The following is a 24,903-nucleotide window of genomic DNA, read 5'->3' on the forward strand; positions in this document are numbered from 1 at the left end:
AGCTCCACGTCTTGACACACCCACTTAATGTCCTGGCTGTGGCTGCCGGTCAGTGTGTTAACAGTGGGGTAGCTACTGTCCAAGGGGATGGTGGTGAACGTGGTGAACTTGACCCGCTTCCTCTTGGTGGTGGGTGAGTCTCCTTTGCTGTCCTTGGCTATGCAACCTGTGTCTGCCGCCCGGTGCACTTGACCCTGCACGTTCTTCTGGGTTGAGCCTCCGTTCAGCAGGTGGCTGCCTTCCTCGAGCCCGCTGCTTGAGTCCATCATGGAGGTCTGCTCCTCTTGCTGAGGTGACAGGCTGATTTGGCTCTCCAGCAGCTCTGCCTCGTTCCCCAGCCACACCCAATCGTGGGCATGGTTCATGTTCTCCTGGCCCTCAATGGAGAGCTCCTTGTGGCGGTATTTCAGGGTATAGGAGATGCAGTTGATGAGAAAGACCAGGATGGCGAGGCAGAAGACCCCCAGCAGGGCGTACATGCCGATCTCCAGGTCTGTGAGCCCACGGGCAGTCTGAATGAGGTCGTCTTCCATATTGCGGCCACGGGGCAGGTCCACTTGTGCAGGGAAGTCAGCAAAGTCAATCGGCATGTTCTGGCTACTATCATCTGAAAGTTTATCCCCATTGGGTCTGCGCATTATGGCGCTTCTAGTGGTGGTGGCTCTCCTCAACACCCCGTCCTCCATGTCAGAGATGGAGCTGCCATAGTAGTGGGTGTCAAGGCCGGTTCTGTCCTGGGAGGGGGAGAGCCTGCCTCTGTTCTCCATATCGTCTCCATCGGGGCCATAGTCGCTGCTCCCTCCCCTTGAACTGTCACTATGACCAAACTTCACCCTGACGTTGCAGTTCCCCGCTGCCAGGATGCTGCGGCGCTTGAACTTCTGGCAGACCTCGCAAACAGTCATTTCCACTCTGACCAGTAGGCCTTGGCCCTCTGCCTCCGTCACAATGACAGGCCATTTCCAAGAGGGTTTCTGCTGCACTGTCACTACTTCCTCATCAAGGGAGGTGGCTGTCAGGATGAAAAAGTCAGGATTGTACAGGTCTAGAGGAGCCACAGAGCCGTCGCTGAACTGTAGCCAGGCGCTGATCAAGGCCTCCTGTGGAAACACACACACACACACACACACACACACACACACACACACACACACACACAATATACAAAGAGAAAGAGAGAAAAAAAATCCTCAGTCTTTCCACTTAAAGTGTAAAAATACAGAATCCAGCCTCATTTCGTAGAAACAGACTGGAACAGAAAAAATAGCTCTTAAATTATAAGGGTAGTTTCTGGTTGCTTGGTAGTTGCATGCATCAGATGTCATTTAGGTACTCTGTAATATCGCATCAGTTGTTGCCACTGGAGTGTAGGAAATTGGTGAAAATTAGACATCCAGTGATTATTTACATTTAAAGGAGCAGTGATTTAATGGCATCTAGCAGTGTAGTTGCAGATTACGAGTGAGAGAAAGAAATGCAAACATCCCTATCTAGAATCAATGTTTGGTTTGTCCTTTCTGGGCTACGGTAGGAACATGGCAGTTCAACATCCATAGAAGTGGACCCGCTAACTCTGTAGATAAAAAGAGCTCACTGTAAGGTAACAAAAACGCGATGATTCTCATTTTCAGGTGATTACACACTAATGAAAAAATATCTATGAACATTATATTCCATTTCTGCTGATAGATCGCCCAAAATATTACACACTGGACCTTTAAGGCATCATCAAACTCATTAGGATTCATCCTCTGGGAACCATGAATGTCTGTACCAAATTTCATGCCAATCCGTCCAGTAGGTGTTGAGATATTATTTTATTGGATAAGTCAAGATCACCACTTTCAGCAGGTTTGATCCTCTGTGGACCAGGAATATCTTTACCAAGTTTAGATTCATGACAATCCAAGCCATTATACCCAGTTCTTTGCAACAATTCTTATTATTAGGTAATTAAACACTAATGAAAACATATCTACGAATATTATTGGACCTTTGAAATTCCTTTTGTCAGTGCACCTACATACAGTAGCCTATATAGCTTCTAAGTTAGTCTAACACAAGCTCACTATGTCGTGCAGTTCTGCTTACTCAGCGGCTACTCTCCCTAAGCTAAGGGGGATACAGATTAAAAGATAGGCGGAGAAGATCAAACAGTAACATTAAACATTGTCCATGCGAATGGGGATTTGCCATACATAGGCATCTTGAGGCCTTCTCTTACTGCAATTTCACAATTTTCCCTTTTAATGTTGTGGAAGGACAAATCCCCAAAGGCGCACCAGTAGTTTCCCCACAGTGGTCTGTCAATGCTCCCTAATTACTGGCACCATAGGACTTACAGTGCAGTGCTGCCTGCTTATCTTCACACTTTGCATGTGGAGATAGAGCAGATAAATGGCCTTCCCATCCTTCCTCATTGGGAGGAAGAGGAATGTAAAGGAACAGCGCAGAGAATGTGTGAGAGGGCGTGATGGGCAGATCAAAGAGGCCACAATGAGAGTAGCCACGGCAAATGAGAAAGGGAAGCGAAATACTGGTTGGCCTGTAAGTCACATTTTGGTACAGAAGCCGTAGTGTTGCTTTTGCATGTTCTGAGTTTAAGCTCCCGTTTCTATTAACTGCCCAAGGAAACACATTCTGTCACACTCTGGCTTTCAAGCCTTGGAGTTAAGAGGGTTAGGGATGGTGTGGAACAAACAAATAGACACGTGTACACGAGCGCATGCACGCTCACGGCTTTCTTTGATTGTAAAATTGCTCATTCAAGGACCCTGATAGTGTGAAATGGAATCTGGAAGCAAGTCTTTTGTTTTGGAAAGCACAGTAATCAGTAAAGAGGCAGCAGAATGCACATTTTTGGCTTCAGTAGGTATATAACATTTTGTCTTCCATCAAATGGCTATCAAACCACTGAAGAATAATTTAATATGGTAGGAAGTAATAATTACTGTTGTAAAACGAATTAACAACATTCTCTGCCTTAATTAGACCTGGCTAAATAGCATTCGCAAATAATTACTGGTCTTTGTTTTTAATCTATTTGATCATAATTACCATCATTTTTGTAAGGGAGGCTTTGTAAGTGGTGGCTAAGAGAGACGTGTGCTATAAAGCAAAGCTCAATTCTCGCTTAATGTTTATGTCAAATTGTATTTCTCTTCTATATAGGGCTACAATTAACAATTAACCTAATTAACTTGCTGATTATCTTCTTAATGAATGGATTCATTGTTTTCTTAATTTCCTGCAGCCCAACATGAGGAGAACATGATCTAAATGCTTGTTTTATTTGACCAAAATTGCAAAAAACATAGAGTATTCAGTTTAATATCTGATATGCAGCAAATCATCACATTTGAGAAGATGGAACCAGCAAATTTTAAAAATTCTGCTTTAAAAATTATTAAATCAATTATCAGTACTTTTCTTTTAATCAATTAAAGCTGCAGTAGTTTTTTTTTTTAATAAAATTGTCATATTTGCTGAAATCTTCACTGTGTCCTGTTCTGTGAAAACATCAGGTTCCTCTAGTGCTCCTAATGGCATTTGCAAGAATCCACCGTGCCTGGACGAAAACAACCAATCAGAGCCGACAAACATATAAAGACAGTTTGGGTTGGAGGCTTGAAGATGGTTGATTGTTGAGTCTCATTCCCAAAGCATCTGTGTTTGATGTCCTGGGAATGAGACTCAACAATCGACTATCTTTCTTGGCTCTGATTGGTTGCTTTTGTTCAGGCCCAGCGGACCTGATTTTTTTCACAGATTACCTGCCTCATGCACTTCTGTCAGGATATAGTGAAGGTTTCAGCAAATATGACAATGTGTTGTTTTTATAAAAATTGCCTACTGCAGCTTTAAACAATAAATCAACTAATCATTGCAGCTCTACTTATATATACTACAGTGGAGGATTTCCAAGTGGGAGTCCGGCCTCTCCAGGGGGGCTCCAAACTGTTTCAGGGGAGGCTCAGTGAAAAGAAGTGAAAAAATATTACATTAGCTATCAAAAGGAGATCACACAGAATAGCCCATATGTGTTAAAGAGAGTTCAGAGATACAGTAGTTTGGGGGAATTTTCACAGAGTCCGAAACTAATAAATGCCTTAGGAGAGACCTTTTTAATGTACTTGGCGTTGTCCGGAGTTGTTTAAAACAGCAATATTAGGATCTGAGCTCAATTGTTGAGTGTCTATGGGGTCAAATAACATAACCATGATCCCTTAAGCATCCCAGGCACTGAGCAAAACTAAGCAAGTAAACTAAAGAAGGTAAGTCGGTGCCTGTTCCCAAGCTTTGCCTGAGGGGAAGCTTACAGTCTCAGACTTTAAAAACCCTTGTATTACAGTATCCTAACCTGTTTGGGGCTCTGCAGAACCTCCTGTGTGGTCGTGGTAGCCAGGATGGCTCTGTTGCTTCCTGGACTGAGCTGCAGGCTCATAGCGAGGCCGGTCACCAGCTGGACCCCCAGCTCTGTGATGGTCACCTTGTCATCCACCACTGTGACAGTCTTCTCTGCCAGGATTGAGTCTGACAAAGGAGACAACACCTAGGAGGTGAGAGACAGTGAAGGAAAAGACAAAAAGGAAGAGATTACACACTACAACTGCAACATTAAAGGAATTTTAACAGGAAAAGATGAAGAATTGGATTTTCTTCCACAATATAACCTTTGACATTCTGGTATGATCAATTACAGCTGTGCTAGTTACTCAACCTATTGTATAGCATGTTCATGTAAGCTTTTTCATTTCCTGCTCTAAACACAGAGGGTTGTGGAGGTGTTTCCCAGGAGAAATCAGCAGCGACAGCAACCCCTGCTGAACAGAGACAAAGAGCACTACCTATTCTATAACTTCATCAACAGAAAATCCACAAAGAAATAAGTCCCCACTGGTGATTGATTGACAAGTGATTCCCGGCAAGTGGAATGCAAAAGCATCTCATCAATAAGCACTTAGCAGTGAAGATGTCAACGACGAGAAAAAAAGCGGATTACCACGAGTTATAGGTGATTTAAGAAAACGTCTTTCCAAATGTTTCATCCAGCATAAAATGCTCACAAGCCCCTACACAATATGCAAAACGATACACAGAACCTACTTTTTATTTTATCTCTTTACTCAGGCTGTGTAGATCAAACAACAACTCAACTTGGCTGCCATCCAACCGATACCTCCTGTAGGTAAGAAGAATCTATTCCCTTTGATTAATGCTGGTAATCCAGAGGAAAGGCACACTTTAACCCCATAACAGAAGCAGGAAGTCTAACAATATTTATGATGAATGCCGTGTGACTTTCTCTGCATGCATATCTTTAGAAAACCTCATGCATCAGCCTGCACGGCACAAGTAGTCACCGCTGTCAGACCTTCGCACTCGTCATGTCTTCCACTTTGTGCTTGTTTTGTGAGAGCAGTGATGTTTTTTGCGAAGCACGCAGACAGACAGATGAGACCTCGACGCCAGGGAACGGATCCCACTCACACAGATGTCATTAGGAGGCTGATATTCATCCAGTTAGCCTGAAGAGCCTGACAAACCAAAGGGCCGAGGGGGAGGACGCACTCACTGCTGAGAGGCTGCAATGCAGACTGTGACACACCAGAAAGCACCTGTCTGCACTAGACAAAAGGAGGTACTAGTCAAACCATAGCAGCGACAGTGGCATCTGTCATTGTCCCTGCAGTATATCATTCTAACATGTATTTCCGTTGACAGAATAATGTACAATAGTAAAGTACAGTAAAGTGTAGCCTCGGAGCAGGTGCTCCCATACATAAAAAAAAGATGAAAGAAAATTAAAGAAAAGATAAAAGATCTAACAGACCTTTGGCAGCCTCTAGTGCCCTCTGAATGGCATTTTACTTGATCATTTTTACTTTGTCATCAGATTTTGGGAAAAATATGCACAATAACTTTTTATCAAAAGATAGGAAACGTGTCTTCTAACAATTCTTATTCTCACAATGGCAGAATGACTGAATGCTTATTCACTGATGGGGAGAAGGAGGAGGACAAGTAGCTAGACCCTCTTTGAGACAGGAAGCATCAGGGTTCATGGAAAATATGGTCTTCATTTGGGAAATTACTAGCCCTAACAAAGGTTACCAACTGTGGTCGTTTAGGCCTGCCTATTTAGGAACCACTGCTGGGTTCAAGGATAGTTCAAGTTTATCACAATTTTAAAAATGTTTTGTCTAATATATTTAGTTTTAGCCATCTTTTCTATCAATTGTGATAACATTTCACTCACTGGAAACAATGGGGCTAGAAACAAGAGACAATAGACATTCATAGCAGCCATTTTGCCGAATAATAGGGTAAACACAAGTGTTACCAACGATACTAATTGAGGTTTTGAGCCATTCAGGTCAAACTGAGTCCAGGTGCTGATATTGTACATGTTGGCTAACTGGAACACTAAATGGAGCAGAGCCTTAATTCGTGTTTACCCTACTATTTCATGTCAAAATAGCTGCTGTGAAAGATTTTTATCAGACAGGTTGTAAACAGCCGGATTCTTTGAACCAGTGTGTTTGGAGTGTTTGAATGTAAGAGCAAGTTGACCCAGGACTGTAAACTGTAATAGATGTTTGCATGGACGGTTTAGGTACATTTAGTCTTGGATTTCTCCTCCAAATAATCTTGGCCAACCTGAGGGTATGTTTACGATTGACTGACTGCTGTATTTCGCGTTGCGCCAACTTCATTCAGCACTTGACTTGAGTGAATAAAGTTTTATTATAACTGTAGTAGAAATTTATTGGACATAAAGGGATTTTTAATTTATGCATTGACATGGTAGTTAACCTGAAAGGCCTCTTCGGAGTCCTTCACACTTGGCATACTTTATGATAGGACGCTTTGGGTGTCCGGAGGTTAAGATTAGATGCAGACCTAGATGTTCCAGACTCCCCTGATCATACCTAATGAGAAATGACATTGTCCAGGAGTTAATCACTTTGTTTTGCCTCCTCCCAGGTGCCTGATATAAGTGATTATATATAATAAGGGACATGTGTATTAAGCTGAGCGAATCTAATGTTAGTTTGCTACTCTTGTTACTCTGGTAATTGTGTCCATGTAGGCATGCAGTACCAAAACACAGCAACATCAATAACTAATAGAAACGATGGCCAAAACTACCATAATAAGATCGTAGCACTAGGAATCAGTCTATCACACTTCTGTGATAATTGTAAATGCTACACATGAAATCCTTTATGCAGTGCCCCTCTCAAGCTAACACATGACCTACCTGGATAGTTGTCATCCCCATGTCAAGTCCCACTAGTATCCTCCTGTCCAGCAGCTGTGCAATCTGGGGGTCCTCTACCTTCAGGAAGTCCCACACCAGCTCTGTGATGTCCACCTGCCAATCAGTGCCCAGCATGAAGCTGGTCTGACCTCGAGGATCAGCCGACTCAGCTACAAAATGGGTCAGGACTCTGACCATGGCATGCTGGTACTGCAGAGTGCAGCTTCGTCCTCGTCTGTCTTCATCGTCCTCGTCCTCGCTGTCTCGTGCGGACCTGGGAAAGCAAAAAAACACAAAACCTTGATGTGCAAACTGGCAGCAACTTGAATCTTTTTTTAGCCATGCTTGCAGCTTGGATCTGGGGATGGAAATGTTAGTGGATCCACGGCTTTGGTCCAAACTGAAATGTTTCAACTAACTACACAGTAATGATTGGATGGATTGCCATGAAATTTGGTACAAGCATTCATGGTCATCGGAGGAAGAACCCTATTCACTTTTGGTGATCTTTTAGCGCATGATTTTGAGTGAAATGTCTTGACAACTTGAACATGAAGTCTGCGAGTCATATTTCTGCATCATGATGTGGTTGAATATTATTTCTGGCCTACATGATTCAAGTAATGTTAATTTAATAAAATAATTGTTTTATTTATTTTTTGTTTCATAATAAGTTATTTTTGTTTTTTTGTGGAACTGGAAAAACTACAATGTCACATCCGTATTGCAATGAATCGTGGGTACCATAAAACCTGCCAAACCTGCCTATATTTGGAACAGGCCTCTATATGGGACAGGCCTCTAAATTCCTTTTACTGGGAATAATATCAAATTGTTTATTTAAACACAGTATGAGTATTACTTCTATCAAATAATATACTAATTACGAATCATTAATTTCATCATTTGATTCTTTGGTGTTCATGGTTTCCATAAAATGAACCAAACGATTGAATTGTGGAGAGTCTAACTGATCTAACGATTTGTGTCAAATCAGTGATGTCTGGTGAAGTTTACCCACTAAGCAAAAAGTCCTCTTGATTCCCCTTGTGCACTGGCTGAATTGTGGTTCTGACAGCCCTCGGCACTCGCAGTCTTCCCGGGAACGCTTACACAAAATCCTTGAGTCTGCAAGAGTGGTGAAGTCCGGGTATTGGTGTATGGATGAGCTTAGTATCATCATGAGCACTTTGGATAGGAAGCGCTGTATCACTCCTGATGAGCAGGTTGGCACCCTGAATGGCACCCTCTGCCATAAGTGTATGAATGTGTGTGTGTGAATGGGTGAGTGTGACATAAATATAATGTGTTATAAAACGCTTTGAGCGGTAGGTAGGCCAGAAAAGCGCTGTATAAATATATAAGTCCATTTACCATTTACATATGTCAAAGCTAAATTATCTTAAATAACTTAGTTGTTATTTTTATATTATAGTCTGAAAAAACAGAACCTAAGTGTGTTTGCTAAATATATTCTTTATAGATGAGAAAACATCCGCTCTGGACGTTGCATTGATGTGTGGTTTGTGGTATTTTCAGCATCGTTGTAATTAAACTGATCTCTGTCAAACGTCCACACACACACACACACACACACACACACACACACACACACACACACACACACACACACACACACACACAGTAACAGAGGAGTGTTTACCCAACAAAGCTCAAGCAATGATGCAGTGTTGTTGATTCGACCACTAAGAGAGGATCAATCCAGCGTATAGCTATCATTTTTCTTTCTCAGTGACTCTCCTTCACCATTTTGGATTGTGAATGTGCACACACCTCCTTACTGCTTTACTTAATAGCCTCCCTGATTGCTCTGTTGCTAGCAAATCTAATTTTATTACTTTAGGCAACAAATCAGCCAACAGAGGCTCAGCTCTTTCTCAGCAGGAAAATTGCTTTGAGTATGACAAAGTAGGTTTAAATGGTTACAATACAGCTGCAATATCATTAGATTTTGCCCATAACTGTTTTTTTTCATTCTGCTTCAACAAACAAGTTTACAAAAACAACAGATAAAGCACCCTGAGATGTTGAGAAAGCAATGTTTGGATGGTTGATCTGGGAGAATAAATGCTGTTACAGCTCTTCAGTCTTACACTGGGGCACAGTTGGGACACTTGCAAACAGGAAAGTGCTTCGTCAACAAAACTACTAATCATATACTGAACTGTAGACTTACACCCGCCTTTCCGTCTAATCATCGACATTTGTTCCTCTGTCTCTCTCACACACATTCACGCACTAGCAAAGGTTGCCGACATGATAGATGGGAGAAGTAAATAAATTAATCTCTTAAACTGTTTTTCTTGTGATTATCCGCTCCGCTTGTCTCTTTCTGCCTGAATCCCCTGAGAAATCTGACTGCATGCGAAGCCGTGGGAATAAAGATGTTAGCTGCACGCTCCAGAGAAAAGCCGAGAGTACAGTGAGATTTGGAGTTAAGGGCTTAAAACCTTCGCTGGCAGGAGCGATTTCACATGCAACTGAATCACAGACATTCACAGGAGAAGTTTTTCTACTGTGGTTGTTGTCGCATCACTGAAAGAAAATCTTTGGATTCCAGATTCAAGGTTCAAAAGCAAAAAGTGATACAGCAAAATGACAACATCCTAAATTCAAACCCCCCTTTTGTCTAAACCGTGGTCAGCAAATACAGATACAGAACTAATAAACTATTTTACTTTCTCTCTACTGCCGTCTCTAAAGCCCCTCAAATCGTTTGTCATAAATTAAATGATCATGACTGAATAAGCAACAGAAGTTAAAATAGAGTGGAACCCACAAAAACACAGATAATCAGCTTCCTCAGGACATGGTGTGATTTGATTGGCAGCGACCAAAGAACCCCAGCCTGGCATCGCCAGACTCATTCGCAAATACAAATTAGTCTGGAACCTCTCAGTTCATTTTGGATTTGCAAAGGCGTTATCAAAGGGAGCAGACCAAACTGCCTCTGGAAGCAACGACCTACAGCCAATCAGAGCAACGGAACTGTGACGTAGCAGACTGCTTCCTCAGTTTTTATTTATTTGACTGTTTTGGACTATGGCATTATGTAAACTCATGTTTCACCACCATCTTTGCAATAAATCATTTGAACTACTGCTCTGCTAGTCTGCATTTGGGTTCAAATCCTCATGTTCCACAACTCAGTTTGTGGTGCTTCGTCAGTCTTCAAATAGGAAGAAAATGGCGGGCTGGTCACAAACCTTCTCAAATGACAGCTAAACAGTAAACTAAAACGTTTCTGAAAACATCTGAGATGAGGAATAGCCAATGCAGTGACACAATCTTGATCCATACATATGCTGCCTAGTTTGACTTGAGTTTCATGAGCCTGGACGGACCTGCAGACGGGATGCAATGGGACGGACCTACGATCAATCAGAGCAGGAAAATGTGTGACATGACTTTTCAGGGAAGTAAACAGTTGTGACTGGCCCGACTGGATCTGAGGCTTGTGGAATTGAGTTTGAATGGAAGGATGTATCTGCTAGAGCAAATGAAATATCATAAGCTCGGCACATTCGTCTGGTTGACATCACCTTTTTCTAACTAAAGAAAGAAATTCAACTTTATGAAAAAGGACATGGTCAAATCCATTATCGTTTTGGGAGCAGACTACAGGAAGGGGAAATGTATGGATATCACTCTTATCGCAATACCAGACCAGGATGGTTTGTAGATCTGCTGTTTGTCCTTTGTATAACAGTGCTAACACATCTCTGAATTGTACTTTAAAAGTTTCATTTATAACATTATTCTAACGCTTGTAACACAAGATTAAAATGAGATTCACTTGTGGCACAGGCCCTATATGACACATTTAATGCATATTCATGAATGCTAACATGTAATTTTCCACACAGATGTGGAACACTGCACCAAATTCCCTGGCAAGAACTCAGGTATTTGAGTTCCTCTGGTCAATAATGTTTTTAGTTTTATTAAAAGCATGGAGCTCCCTCCTTGGGTTAGCTTAGTCCACCATGGTTAATTAAAGGCCAACCTTCGAATTCACATATAAACAAAGGAACTACCGGCTGCATAATATGTAGCTCTTCCAACGGACTAACAAGGTTTGTGATTTCATGAATTTGTGATCAAACATTAATTTTTCTGTTGTGTCGACACTCTCTCTCCACTCATTTACATGTTACATGCAGATGAGAAAACCACCTGCCAATGATTTCACTCACCATCTTCCAATTCGTTCAAATGGCAGTAATTGAAAGTTGCTCACCGCTGATTGCTTTGGTTAAATCCTTTTGAATCATATTGTGTTTTGAGAGTAAACAGAGTTTGTTGTTTGACATTCACGGCTAGAGCAGTAGGCACTGACATATCGACTGAATCAGCATTTAAACAGTATATTTATAAAGACATTTATACATGCAGGTATTAGTCAGGTGTAATGGATTCCGGAGTAAACAAGCTGATAGTGAAGTCCAACCTTTTTTGCTCTGGTATAAATCTGATATGCCAGTGCTTATGCAGCCATCTCAAAATCTAATCTAAGGTTAATCTAATAAACAAATCACACCGAGCGCCGAGAACAACCTGCTTCACAAAGCAATTCTTCTTTCCGCTTCATTCACTTTCAAGCCCAGTTCTGACTTCAGAGGAGATGCTGCATATTAATGCGTGTGTCATGCTTATTTTTGTTGTGCCCCGTGGATCGTGTGCTGTATTTGTTTTGGCATTTTGCTGCATTTCATTTTCTGCTACAACAACATGACGAAGGTCATTTGGACAGAAATAGGCAGCGCCGCTTCTATATATACAGAAGCAGCTCTATCTGACAATGCTTGATTGTTTTTTATTGTTTGAATCTTGGAGGGAATTCAAGTACAGATGCTTGTTTTACAGTAGAAAGAGAACACTCCGTACACACAGTTTAAGAAGGCTGAGCATAAAAACAACATTAAAAATTGAGTAATAAAAGGTAACTGTGAGAGAAAACACAATAAAACAAGGAGGGAAATAGGAATCTCAATATATATATCTTGAAAGACGTGTTAAAGGAGTGGTGCATGCCTGAGTGCTACGCCTACACTTAGGTTTGCTGTCTGCTAAGGCTTATCTTGTCCCTGTTTTGACAGGGCTTAGGGAGGGAAGAGGTGAGCCATACAGGCAGTGTCAGTCAAAAACTATGTGAGGAGTTCTTTTGCAACTATTCCACTTACAGGCCTGCTGTCTCTTTATTTCTCATTTCTCTCCCTCCCCCCAAATGCCACGACTTGCCAGCCTGGCTGACAGAGGAAGGTCCTGCCACTTGTTCCTTGTGGGCTTATGGACAGTGGACCGATGCCCATTCTCACCAACAGGCGTCGTGCTACTTTGCAAGGTCATGCCTGTTATCCCCTGATAAACAAAGACGGGTGGAAGACGGGGAGAAACAAAGCTCTGTGCAGCCCATCAGCGGTGGCGCTGGCGTCAACAATGACAACACAACTCGGCTGTCCCCGCTGATAAAGGCATACCAGCAGCTGGGAAAGCAACATCCTCGACACGCCATGGCATTAGTCGAACGCTGTACCTCTGTCACTCAAAATAAGAGGGGAGCAGGGATAATTAGAGTAGCCACACTGGTGCGTGGGACGACTCCAAGTCCAAGTCCAAGCTCAACGCTGTCCCAGAAGTAATTACTGCAGGTAGGCTGATAGCTGCTCCGTCAATTGATGGATTTCAACAGTTGCAGAATAGCACTACACAGCGACACTGGCAGAGGTGCTGCTAGTGATGAGGCCCCAGAGGAGAGGTCTGACCTCCAGACAGCTCTAATAATGTTCTGTCCTACTGACGACTAAGAGGTGCAATAGATGGCAGGCCACTTTAATGACAAGCTGTATTGCACAGGTCAGCCATTTTGTTATCAGCCAAGAACTGTCAGTGGGACTGAAGTCAGGAAGAGACAGGTGGAGGGGTGTTCAATCACACATCTCATCATTATCTCATCTAAGGCTGCCGTGATTGAAATCGAATACATCAACTGGAATAAAGGGTATTCGTTAAACCAAGCTAGGGCTGCTGCAAAAGTGGACAAAAAGACTCTGATTATGAGTATTTATGTGATGCCAACAAGACAATCTAAAGAACAACACTATTGCTAGAGAAGTGCATTCATAAATAAAACTTGCATTGACCCTGATGCTGTTACATTGGATAGGTGTGAAAATGAGCCCTCCGCAGGTAACTGAGAGTAACTAGTAGACTGAGCCAACTCAAATTCCATCCAATTAGCCAGACAATTGCTTTCCAATTTACTTCTTTACTGTAAATTAACATAGGAAATCATCTGTTTTTCTTTATTTCTATGTCTCCCACCTGACATATCCAGAGATAATAAGAGCTTTATTTATATAACGCTTTACATAACAACTTATAAAGCACTTTTTATACAATTAAAAAAAAGCAACAGATATTAATAAGATATTGTAATAAAATGAGATGAAAGATAATACATCAATTAAAAGTGAGTCTAAAATGTGACAATGTGTTAGCTTTCCTGACCTTCCTCAAGCAGGTCATTTCAACAACTGAGGGGCCTGAACAGAAAAGGCCCGGCCACCTTTTGTTTTAAGGTTTGACCAAGGAATGGGCAAGAAGGACCTATCAGAGGATCTCAGGTTGCATTTCGGCTCGTACAAGGTCTCCAGATGTATTCTGGAGTCAACCCTTCTAAAACAGGCTGGGAGCCAAATGAAGTGATTTTGAAACTGGTGAGATGTATTCTCTCCTGTTGGACCTGGTTGGACCTGGACCGGAAGCATTTTGAATCATCTGAGGTTTATTGAGGTTTTGTTGTGTGAGGCGAGAGAAGAGTGACCTAGCAATAGAAATAGAAATTACCAGATTTTTTAAAATTTCCTTAGCTGGAAAAAACACGATTGGACAACAGAATTAATATTCTGGTCACTGTAGCAAATAAAATACAAGATACTTCATCTGGACAACACTTCGTCTTGTAAAGATCCAGTGTGTAACATTTAGGAGGATCTGTCGACAGAAATGTATTATAATATTAAAAGGTATGTTTGTATATCGCCTTCCATGGAGTCCACCATGTTTCTACAGTAGTAGTAGTAGTAGTAGTACAGAGTTCACAAACCAAACACTGGCTCTGTGTTGTTCCGACACATTTGAATTTAAATTGTGGCTGTTAAAATCTCTATATTAAAATAAATTAAATGAATATCATAAATGTTTGACAACTAGTCGACTAATGGCTTGAACCATCAACTACTAGATGACTAGGAACATCTTAAGTTGGGGGCAGCCCTAGTGGTCTCATAGATGAAAAACTTACAATACAATACCCTGTGCCTGACAGAGGCATGCAGTACTGTACCTCTGACTGGTCGCGGTGATGGGTACCCTCCAACCTTTGATCTGGCTCAACTCTGTGTCTGACACCTCAATCTGGAGGGGGAGGCGAGGGATCCATACGTTGAGCTCCAGCTGAGCGCTCAGGTATCCGTAGGTGAAATTCACCATCATCTTCACCTTGCCCTTCATCTCCTTGCCATTCACGAAAACGTAGTCACACCTGTCTGACACCTGCGTGGGAGGAGAGGGTAAGGATAAGAAAGACAGTATTTAAGTTGAGCTCTTCTGACGGTTGCACGAGATGACTACACAGCGAATTACACAGTGCAATATAGTGTAGAGCGTACACTGTAGGCCGGGTCCTCCAAGTTGATTATAAGGCTACACTCCTGAGCTCACTACTGATACAGTATTCCTGTAACTACTTTGAACAAGATGAAAGGTCCTCTATGTGCTCCACACTCAGGAAAAGAGGGAGGAGGGCAGTAAGGACATCTTTGAACCTGAGGGAAAACAGGTCATGGTCTGCTCCTCTATTATAGCTCTGCCTGCAGCTAAAAGAAGAACCAACAGATGGAAACTAGTAAGAGGAGAGCAGTTGTCTCTTGATAAAATGACCAAATTCAAAGCCATCTGTTTCATAAATTGCTTTACAAATGGAATGAGTGGGCCAATTTAGTGCCATCGAAAGACACAACTCCTTGCTTACTGTCTTTGAAGCTTCCCCTGTGTTTCTTTACTCATACCAGCTTTTGATTAATGTCCAGAATCTTCTCTCTATCTCTCTCTCTGTCTCTTTAAAACCCTTATGATATGGCCGCGCAAGTATTACAAACCCCCATCACACACAAATACACAAAAAGCCAAAGAAGATCTCAAGAGGAATATCCAGCAGACACACACACACCCACACACACACACACACACACACACACACACACACACACACACACACACACACTCATAGAGGTAATTAATCAATATGTCTTAAACAGAGATACCCTGTTTTGGGGCTCTTTGTCAGTCCTATTGATCCCATCATAGAGCAGACTACCATGGCTGGAACCAGATGGAATTGGATGGTCTGGGGAAATATCTTTTTTTTTCTACCTCCAAGTTATTTCTCCACAGCAAGATAAAACCATAAACAGCCATTCATCATGAAGCCGCGGCAGGATATCCTCTGTGACCAGAAAAGTTTGTGTGTGACAAATTCTATAGCTTTGTGGGAGCTCCCTCTGCTTCACATCACCTCTAGAGCGAAGCCAGCAGTAGACTTTCTGTGGAAACTAACTTTGTCTGATTTGTATACATAAGGTAAATTAAATAAAAGCATATTGCAGATCAGCTGCATTTATTTTACACTCTGCACTGTGGATCCTGTATTAGAATTGGTGGCCTTTGTAGCAAATGTGTGTGGTTGGACGCAAGTATGATGGTATTTGCTTAAAGGTCATACGATTTATAGCAGGAACAACTATTTGCAATGTAAAATATAGTGGTGCCCAGAGCTGAGAATATCATCAGACTCCCTCTGCCTGTGTTGGTATCACAGCCCCTCTCTGTGGGTTGTTTACACAGCTGGTGTACTCTATGTGCAGAACGACTAAAACTGCTGTTTTTCTCATCTACATCGGTAAATTAATGATTTATTTTGACCAAACCAGAGTTGGTGATTGTTGGAACAGTGGAAAGACTAAAAAGTTTTATTTTGTTTATGTCCGCTTTGAATGAAGTTACGACGTTATGATGACATGCAAGGTAAAATCACAGCATTTGTCTACGGAGTCTGGTGGAGAGTGATAGAGATATTACAGCTATATCCGGTAAACAAAAAAGTCTATTTCTGTAGGGAACCGTAGAATAACAATCTGAGCTGATCAGTGGCAAAAACAAGCACTGTTAGTGGATGTACTCCGACAGGCTCCAAGGATAAGGTAACATTACATGGCAGCAATAGCAGCCTGTTTTGTCTATTTACTCATTAAAACTCAATGAATTAAGGAATTATATCAACCAAATCAATGTTAGTGACGACTATGGAAAGACTAACGAAGACGGTTTTGTTGAGTTTTCTTTTGTTTCAGTCCAGTGTGTTTTACTTTTATCTGCTAGGTAAAATTACTGTTTTTTTCAATGGAGTCTGGTTGGCTGTAGTGTCCATTATTTTGGTCTGAGATGCTGGTGCTCTAGTGCAACATCTAGTGGCAAGTAAATTTCATATATATCACCTTTAATCAAAGTACCCACCAAAAGTACCTTTTTACATTCATACAGATCAATGTGTGCACCCCTTTGGTGTCATTACTACATAATGTAAGTATACAGTTTGCTACCCTGAAGGAATGAAAATAGTTAATTCCGATTCGCTCAATCATAATATCAAGGATTTTGATGCAATTGTGCAACGAATAGAGACACCTTCCATCCTTTGAAAAGGACAGTTTTTTCTAAAGTAACTGAAGTTTGAAATCTTGAAATCTATCCTGATAATACTGCAACTATTGTGAACCTTTTGCAATTTTGCAAAAGAGAACAAAAACATCTTTTGGTCATATTTGAAGAGCATCTACAACTCAAATCTCTGGTGGGTGTTCTTCTTTGCCTTTGTTTTCCCAGCAGCTGACATCTGAGGGACTACCATTTCTCTGAGATCACTTTTTATTCCCCCTTTTCATCAAGCCAACACAGTAATGGTTACTGTATAGTGATGACACATTTGTCTCTTTATACATTTCAGCTTTCGGGAGGATCTTTCTGTTTGGTTTGCATTCCACTCGAAATTGGAAAAATAGGCTCATTACTCCAATTGGAAAGAGGAAGCTAATGTTAAAACTGAGGCTTTTATTTCCGTTCATGTTATTTCCACACATGCTTAGTCATCGTCAGCTCCCGCTCACTCAGTTTTATGTATGTCACAGAAAGGAGGTTTAGCTGTTTGTTGTCATATCATATATATCATGGGTCCTGTTGAGGTAATGACAATGACCAGACAGTCAAAACTCCAGGAATAATGTTGATTGTAATCACCACACTGAGTCACAGATAAATGTTGAGAGTACTCAAATCAAAGATGGGACTTAATAATAACTAGAACACAACTGGCTGTGTGGCTGTTGGAACTGAAGTAATATAATGAACTATTTTTAGTGACTGCCTGCAAAGATCAGACACTGAGCCAAACCACCAAAATGCAGAGAGCATTATTACAGAAGGAAAATAAAGAAACCTTACATTTCTTCTTATTGGTAATTACAGTTCTGAAGTAAACATGCCAAAACAAACTCCAATGATCTTTATACTGATTTCTTACAACGCAAAATACAACAGCAAGCTAACAAAAGCAGCTGACTCATGGACGGCCGTTTTGAAACCTTAACTTTGGTGTTATGTCCGTAGTCATCTTGGTTTTTTGGATATTTATTATTTATTTATATTTGGATGAGAGCGTGGTGGGTGATGTACTGTGAGTTGGACGGTGCTTGGTATTTGCTCTGTTTTTAAGTAGGAAAAAATGGCGGCCAGTGTGGTCTCAAACATTCTCATATTACAGATTAAAAGCACAATAAAATATGTGTCAGAAAATAGACAATGCAGTAACATAATCTTGATTCATATTTGATCAGCACTGCCTATAGGTTGAAAGTTTGATCCGAGTTTTGTTTGTTGTGCTTGATGGAGAATGACTTGCCAATCACAAGGTAGCTACGCCCTAAAGCATATCCTGCTTTATGGTCAGTTTTACTCTAAATGGGATCATCATTTACTAAATGAACATCATGCTGTATGGAAGGAGACTGAACTAGAGATTGAGACCATAAACTCATCAGGAAACTGTTTACTGAGCTTATAAATCAAGTGCAAAGTAGAGTCATTTTGCTATTAGGTTGAATAGATTCAGACTCCCTTTGGAGCCAGTAGAGTCGCCCCCTGCTGGCTATTATTTAGAATGCAGTTTTAAGGCCCCTCCACATTGGCTTCACTTTTCAGAACTGGAGTCTCTATCTATCATACTGGCCAGAGCACCAGCTAAGAATCTCTGGTAACCCCTGTGGAAAGGTTATAAAGCCTGCTGCTGCAGGGCATCCTTCAAGGCTACAGCCAACCATCAGGCAACTGATGTCCTGCTGGTTGTTGTATTCGACGCATGCATCAATATTTTCTCAGCCAATAGCACCTTGTTTGTGCACCAATGCTGCACAGCACTGCAACGCAGCATTGTTGCTTAATGAAGCTTTTGAACCTTTCTACAAGGGCGGTGTTGTTCCCCTGGCTCAGTCATGGCACAGATTGGTCTCCGTCAGAGCTCCCAGTGTGAGAGTGTGTTTGAACTGATAAAGATGTCAGAGGAGTCCCTGCTCCTTATCAGCTTTCATTGTTCGGCTCTTTCTCTCTCAATGCACTCAGCCTGCTGATATTGAAGTGCCTTTGACAGCCCCTGTGTCTCAGACTTTTCTCACAAGTTGGGTCTCTAAGACCTGTCCGCACGATCATGAGGTTGCAGGCTGGATAACACATGACTGGGCCATCATGTATGTATGAGTGATCGATAAAATGTATTCTGCTATCCTTTATCCTGTCAGTCTTATTTCTCTTTCTACGTTAGCAAAAAGCTGTATTTCCCTCATTTGTTGTAGGAGAAGCGTGTGTAAATAATTGTGGGTTTTATGAACATACAGCTCTGCTACAGTATGTCCCATGACAGGGAGATTAACTGCCGACTGGCAATTCTTTGATCTATTCCCAAACAATCTAAGCAGAAACAATTATGGAAAACATGACAACTGACATTCAGCCATCCCAGCACATTACACTGACGTGCTTACACCTTCCTGCTGTGCTATATTATTGGCCGACATAGCTCCAAATCAATATTTTAACATACAAAGACACCCTCAATTAATCAGCAGTCCCTTTAACCCCTCATACCCCCTCCCAGGCGGATGTGCACTGTGGCAGACTGGGGGTGGGACTGTCTCTGTGAATTACATACTCTTCGTCATTCTGATTCACAAAGTATCATAAACGTCCAGGAGGATCCACTGCCACATTAATCAGACACATTAGGCAGCTAACGGGAGAATACTTACAGAGGACATTAAGGCTGTCTCTGGATCTAGCCCAGGAAATTAACAACTCACCAGACAGATACAATCCACGGCAGATATGAGCGATGGGAGTAGGGAGCATGAAGGTGGGGTGAGCCTGTCTCTGGCTTGTACACAGACTTGGCTTGACAGAAGCAATTAAGCCGCTCAGACTACTTTGCCTAAACTACAGCACTCACTTCAATGCAAAGGGGAAGGTCTGTAAATATTCTAATAGCCCTGCTCCATGGAAGCACTGGTTAAAAGCTCATAGCATGACCTTGAGCAAGTGCAGTTCATTGCTAACATGGAGACGGAAGATCTCTGCTCTTGAAACTCATTAATACAAAACATAACTGTGAAACGTGTTTATGCTGTTGATTTTACTGTTTCAATATTCTTTTTTGTGTGAGTAACTGAAATGCATTTTTTTAAATAAAAAAGTTTTGGAGTCAGAGGTCACTTCTCAACAACGTGTGCCTAATGCCAGAAAATGGAAGCATGAAGCACCCAGAGAATTTTTGGACATTGGACCTAAGTGTGATATACTGTATTGCAGAAATGGAATATAATATTCATAGTTATTTTTTCAATAATGTCACTAATCGCTGTGTCTCTGTTACCAAAGAATGATGTTGTGTGATGTATGTTTTCATTAGTATATAATCACTTAGGTACAGTATTTAGTTGTTTGCAATCTGCAAATTCACCTCCAGATGCCACTAAAATGTCCTCACTAAGCAGCTGCAGCATTGGAAGCTGTGCACTAGGTGAGCCATGCTGAAGGAGCAGCATGTGCGTGCAAAATGAGGAAGACAGAGCCTTATTTCAGCCTATACATGTCAGAAAGAAGAAATTGTTAAAGGAAGAGAAATCTCCAAAGAGGTTTTAAAAAAAAGCATATAACCTGAGGTATTTTTGTCAAATTTTAATGCATGCATTGATTCATTATTCAGGTTTAATGTCACTCTGTGTTTATTTATCACTAATTCCCAAGGACAAAATTAGTTAAATTAGTCATGTTTACATACATGATGGCAGGCTATGATTAGAAAAGAGCCTTCCCCGAGTGAGCAGCAGTGAGCATTCAGGATGACGGCTCTGACCCAGAGACCTCAGCGGCAGAGCTCTTTCTTTTTTTAAACATCTTTGACTGCAATTTAATTTCCCTCTGGAACTCACTTAACCAATCCTAACTCACGCATCAGACATGATAAAGTGGATCGATGTGGAAGAATATCCTCTCCTTTTGATTTGGTTTCATTATTGCTGTTTAGTTGATTTGCTATATATTACTGTCCTTTCTGATCTTGACATCCTCAAACAGGAAACACTATTGGAAGGAGCCTTTGGCGCAGCATGGGGTTGTTTCTAGACATTGACTGATATCCCAGCCACTTAGAATTGGAAACAGACCACAGATAGGCGGCCTCTGTGATGTTGTTTCTCCGGTTTTTCTCTGAGTCTTTCTATAGATCATTAAGGAGTCTTTGGGATTCTGCTGGAGAGATACTTCTTTTGTTTGGAGGGCAAAGTCACTAATACCAGGGTTCAGCTTTATGACACTGTAAGGGCCTTTTATTCTGTTGTGTGCCCCAGGTTTCAAAGGGGCTCTAAAAATAAAGGAAAACTTGAGCAACCCGTCAGCACTCACTGCATATCAAACACGCACTTTTATGTTGTTTTCTGGTGTTTGTTTATTCTCTCCCCAGGATTTATATAGATGCGCTAAACATAGAAAATCTTCTCATCTACCCTTCACATAAGCTTTAATGCATTGTCTGTAAAGCGTCAAAATAACAGCATAGTGTCAGTCATTAAATGCACATATTTGTTTTTAACCCTTTTCAGTGCGATTTGATGTTAACCTGGTGTCGCAGCTGAGTTGCTCGAACAACCAGGATGGACTTGCAAACTGCAAACGGTGTATTATGGTAAATGGACTGATTTTAAATAATTAATTTATTGGAATTTTTATATATTTAATCAATATGTACAATATGGATTCTTCTATATGGGTCACATTACTAACTTTTAGCTTTGCTGACATCCATTATAAAAAAGAGAAAGAAACGTGGAGAAAAGGACCTTGATGTTACAGTGTTCTCGTTGCTTATGTAAAATCATATTGAATCTATGTAAGTCGTGAAAACCCTGCAGCAAAAATCTACTTGAAGTCAGCTGAAGGAAAGGTATGTTTTTATGAGAGAAGATGCAAGCCAGGATTTCCTCCAAATATAACACAATTTTACACAGAATAACCAGAAAGTCTGCAAAAGAAAAACGCAAATAAATATGTGTTTTCATCCACTACCGTTATGCAAATATAAGGAGTTGGGCGATAGTTCTGCAGAAGAATGGGACAGAACGAGATGATATAATTAACCCAGCCAAATTGTGTAAAAGTAGTGTCAATAAGGAAGGGGTGTTCATCTCTCCCTTCTAAAACAATCTGATACGTATCTAGACACGTTTGTCACGACGCGATTCAGGGACGATGCATTTTAATTTGGAACAGTTCAGTTCAATTAAATTCAGTCTGACACAGTTCTATGTTTTACAATTAATGTAGAGCTTCATTTTCTATTATAAATTAGAATAAGCCAATTCTATAAAAGTGACACTGCTTATCTTTAAATACATATATTTTATAAAGTACAAGGAAATCCCATGTTTTTTTTTCTTTATGCGGAAAAAATGAACGACAAATGAATCATTTTTAGAATTATATGTCATTGTGTTTATTTCTTTTCCAACAGACACAAAGAAGACTCTCTGCAGTGATGACCTTAAAACTCGCCCAGTTGGAGCTAAGTTGTGAGAGAAAGTGTTTAATATCTTGCGTGTTCTTGCTTGTGCTAGCTGTATTAGCATCCTCAGACACCATGCTGCCTCACCAGGTGAGTGTTAAGATTTGTCCTTCTACCACTGCGCTTAATTGCTGTCCAACAGATCTTACAAATGAACAGGATTTAGTCCAACTTTCCTTCCTTCTTATAGAATCCAAACGGCTTCAAAACTTTAAACTTTTTTTGGTTTGTTGGTGCACTGTAAATTGTGCAGTATCAACCAGTTAATGGTACATTTAGATCGATCCAGGGGTCTACGTATCGATACTATAACGGTAAACTCGATTTCCGACTTGTATCGATAAAACTTTGCGCCCCTATATTATAGCATTTCTGTTTGTTTGTTTTAGTATTTTGGACTTTTTGCCTTTATCGATAGCTTAAAATTGACAGGAAAGGGGGGAGACAGAGGGGCTGACACGCAGCAAAGGGCTACAGGTTGGATTCAAACCCATAGCGGCGGCAGCAAGGACTCTGTATATGAGGCACCAGCTCTAACAGGTCATTTGAGGCAGATTACAGTCTCCTCATTGCTTCACACAGATCTATTTTTCGTCGTCATCTTTCGTAATCATGTTAGTTGCTAAACCTGTTTCCATTGTTGCAACTTGCTTTTATAAATACATATATATTTTTCCACCGCAGTCAAGGCTTTTTTTTCTTAGCAATATTCCACGTTTCTTTTTTTTTAATATATTTCCACTAAGGTTTTTTTGTGCACAAATTGAAAATGTACACACTCACTCACTCTGCACTCACAGAGGCTCGTTTCTCTTTCAACAGTCCATCTTACTGACCTTGACCACATCTTCATCTGTAGAGCGACACTTGACTGCTTCAGAGACATCAATAACAGAGGCGTCAATTCCAATGGTCACCACCTTTACCGGGACCGCCACTGTCTTCCCAGTCAGCACGGCAGTGTTCAAAATCTCAGAGTCCTACAGACAGAAAGAGAGAGAGTGAGAGAGAGAGTGAGAGAGAGAGATCAGCACAGCAGTGGTGGAGGGCCTGACAGGTCTCTAATCCACCCAGTAACAGACAATCAGTAATTACCAGCTCCGAGATAATAGAAAAAGTAACAAGTAGCGTTGAAAATGACCTAAAGAGGCTTTGCACAATCATCGCTCAATTAGTGATCAATGGATGAACCTGCTGTGAAATCAGAACCACTGCTGGGTGGACAGCTGATGACTGATGGCAGCTGGTGAGGAGGACAGCAGCTAAGATATTTCTATCATTTAAATTCTACTGTGCTGGGTCTATTGTACATCTATAATCTAGTCTGATATACTTGGTCTCCTGTAAAGAATTTAAGCGAGACACTACAGGCCAAAACATAATTTTTTCAGGTAATGAATGAGTAATTTGGCTTCCATGTCTTCTTTCTGACTGGAAAATGTCCAAAATACACATTTAGGTGTTTATTTTACTACACTTTGTCTGTGTGTGTCTGTAGATATCACCAAAAGTTATCTTTCGATAATGCCTTGTTTGCATTTTTAAACTTTCAGAAAACTTGTAATACAAAAAATAATTGTGTTAACGTAAGAAATCAACTGGGGAAGTTTCATGGTGCTATCAATTAGTTAACGCTGCAGTATGTAACTTTTATGAAAATAACTTTTTGACATATTTGTTGAAACTTTCACTGTATCCTGACAGTAGTTATAAAAAAACCAGGCGCAACAATCAACAAGCTATCTTTCTTGGCTCTGATTGGTTGTTTTCATCGGTGGATTCTTGCGTATGCCATTAGGAGCACTGGGAGGAGCCAGAGGAACCTGATGTTTTCACAGATTATCTGTCTCTTGTACTACTGTCAGGATATAGTGAGAGTTTCAGCTAATATGACAAAAACATTATTTTCATAAAAGTTACCTACTGCAGCTTTTATTTCTTTACCCTATTGACCATTGTAATGTATGTAATTGTAAAATACATATCTTTTGTGGCTGCTTTCTCTTTCTCTTCTCTACATACACAAAACCTTCCAGTTTTATTCCTATCTATATTCTGAAAGTTTTTACAGAGTGGTTTGTTCGTATGTAATTCATAACTCGATTTATATAACATTTTATTTCTAAAAACATGGCAAAAAAATGTTTTTTTAATAAAAACACATTCAAAATCCCCTCTCTAAAAACCATTGACTCTAATATGTCAACAAAGCATTTTAATTAGATAATGCCTCATTTGCTTTTTTTTTTAACTGTATGTAATCAACTGGAGAAGTTTCATAATGATATCTATTAGTTAAATTTTGTACCCTATTCACCTGTAGTGTCTCCCCTTTTAAATTTTGACAGGCAGCATGTTGTGTCCACTGATTTTTGAGTACCTGCTGTTGAGTTTA

General features: G+C 40.8%; 1 protein-coding gene across 3 annotated transcripts in view; it reads right to left on the bottom strand.

The window, feature by feature from the left end:
* si:dkeyp-14d3.1 (transmembrane protein 132C) overlaps positions 1-24,903 on the bottom strand; it is a 148,348-nt gene that overhangs the window by 756 nt on the left and 122,689 nt on the right. For all 3 annotated transcript variants that reach the window (XM_051423359.1, XM_051423358.1, XM_051423360.1), the window contains 5 exons: positions 23,345-23,488; positions 14,634-14,842; positions 7,265-7,538; positions 4,361-4,552; positions 1-1,100 (listed from right to left, as the gene is read on the bottom strand). The exon at positions 1-1,100 is cut by the window's left edge and continues 756 nt beyond it. In XM_051423359.1, the coding sequence (XP_051279319.1) occupies positions 1-1,100; positions 4,361-4,552; positions 7,265-7,538; positions 14,634-14,842; positions 23,345-23,488 (1,919 nt within the window). The remainder of the gene's footprint in view (positions 1,101-4,360; positions 4,553-7,264; positions 7,539-14,633; positions 14,843-23,344; positions 23,489-24,903) is intronic.

This window comes from Dicentrarchus labrax, unplaced genomic scaffold (genome assembly GCF_905237075.1).
Source record: "Dicentrarchus labrax unplaced genomic scaffold, dlabrax2021, whole genome shotgun sequence".
Classification (NCBI taxonomy): Eukaryota; Metazoa; Chordata; class Actinopteri; family Moronidae; genus Dicentrarchus; species Dicentrarchus labrax.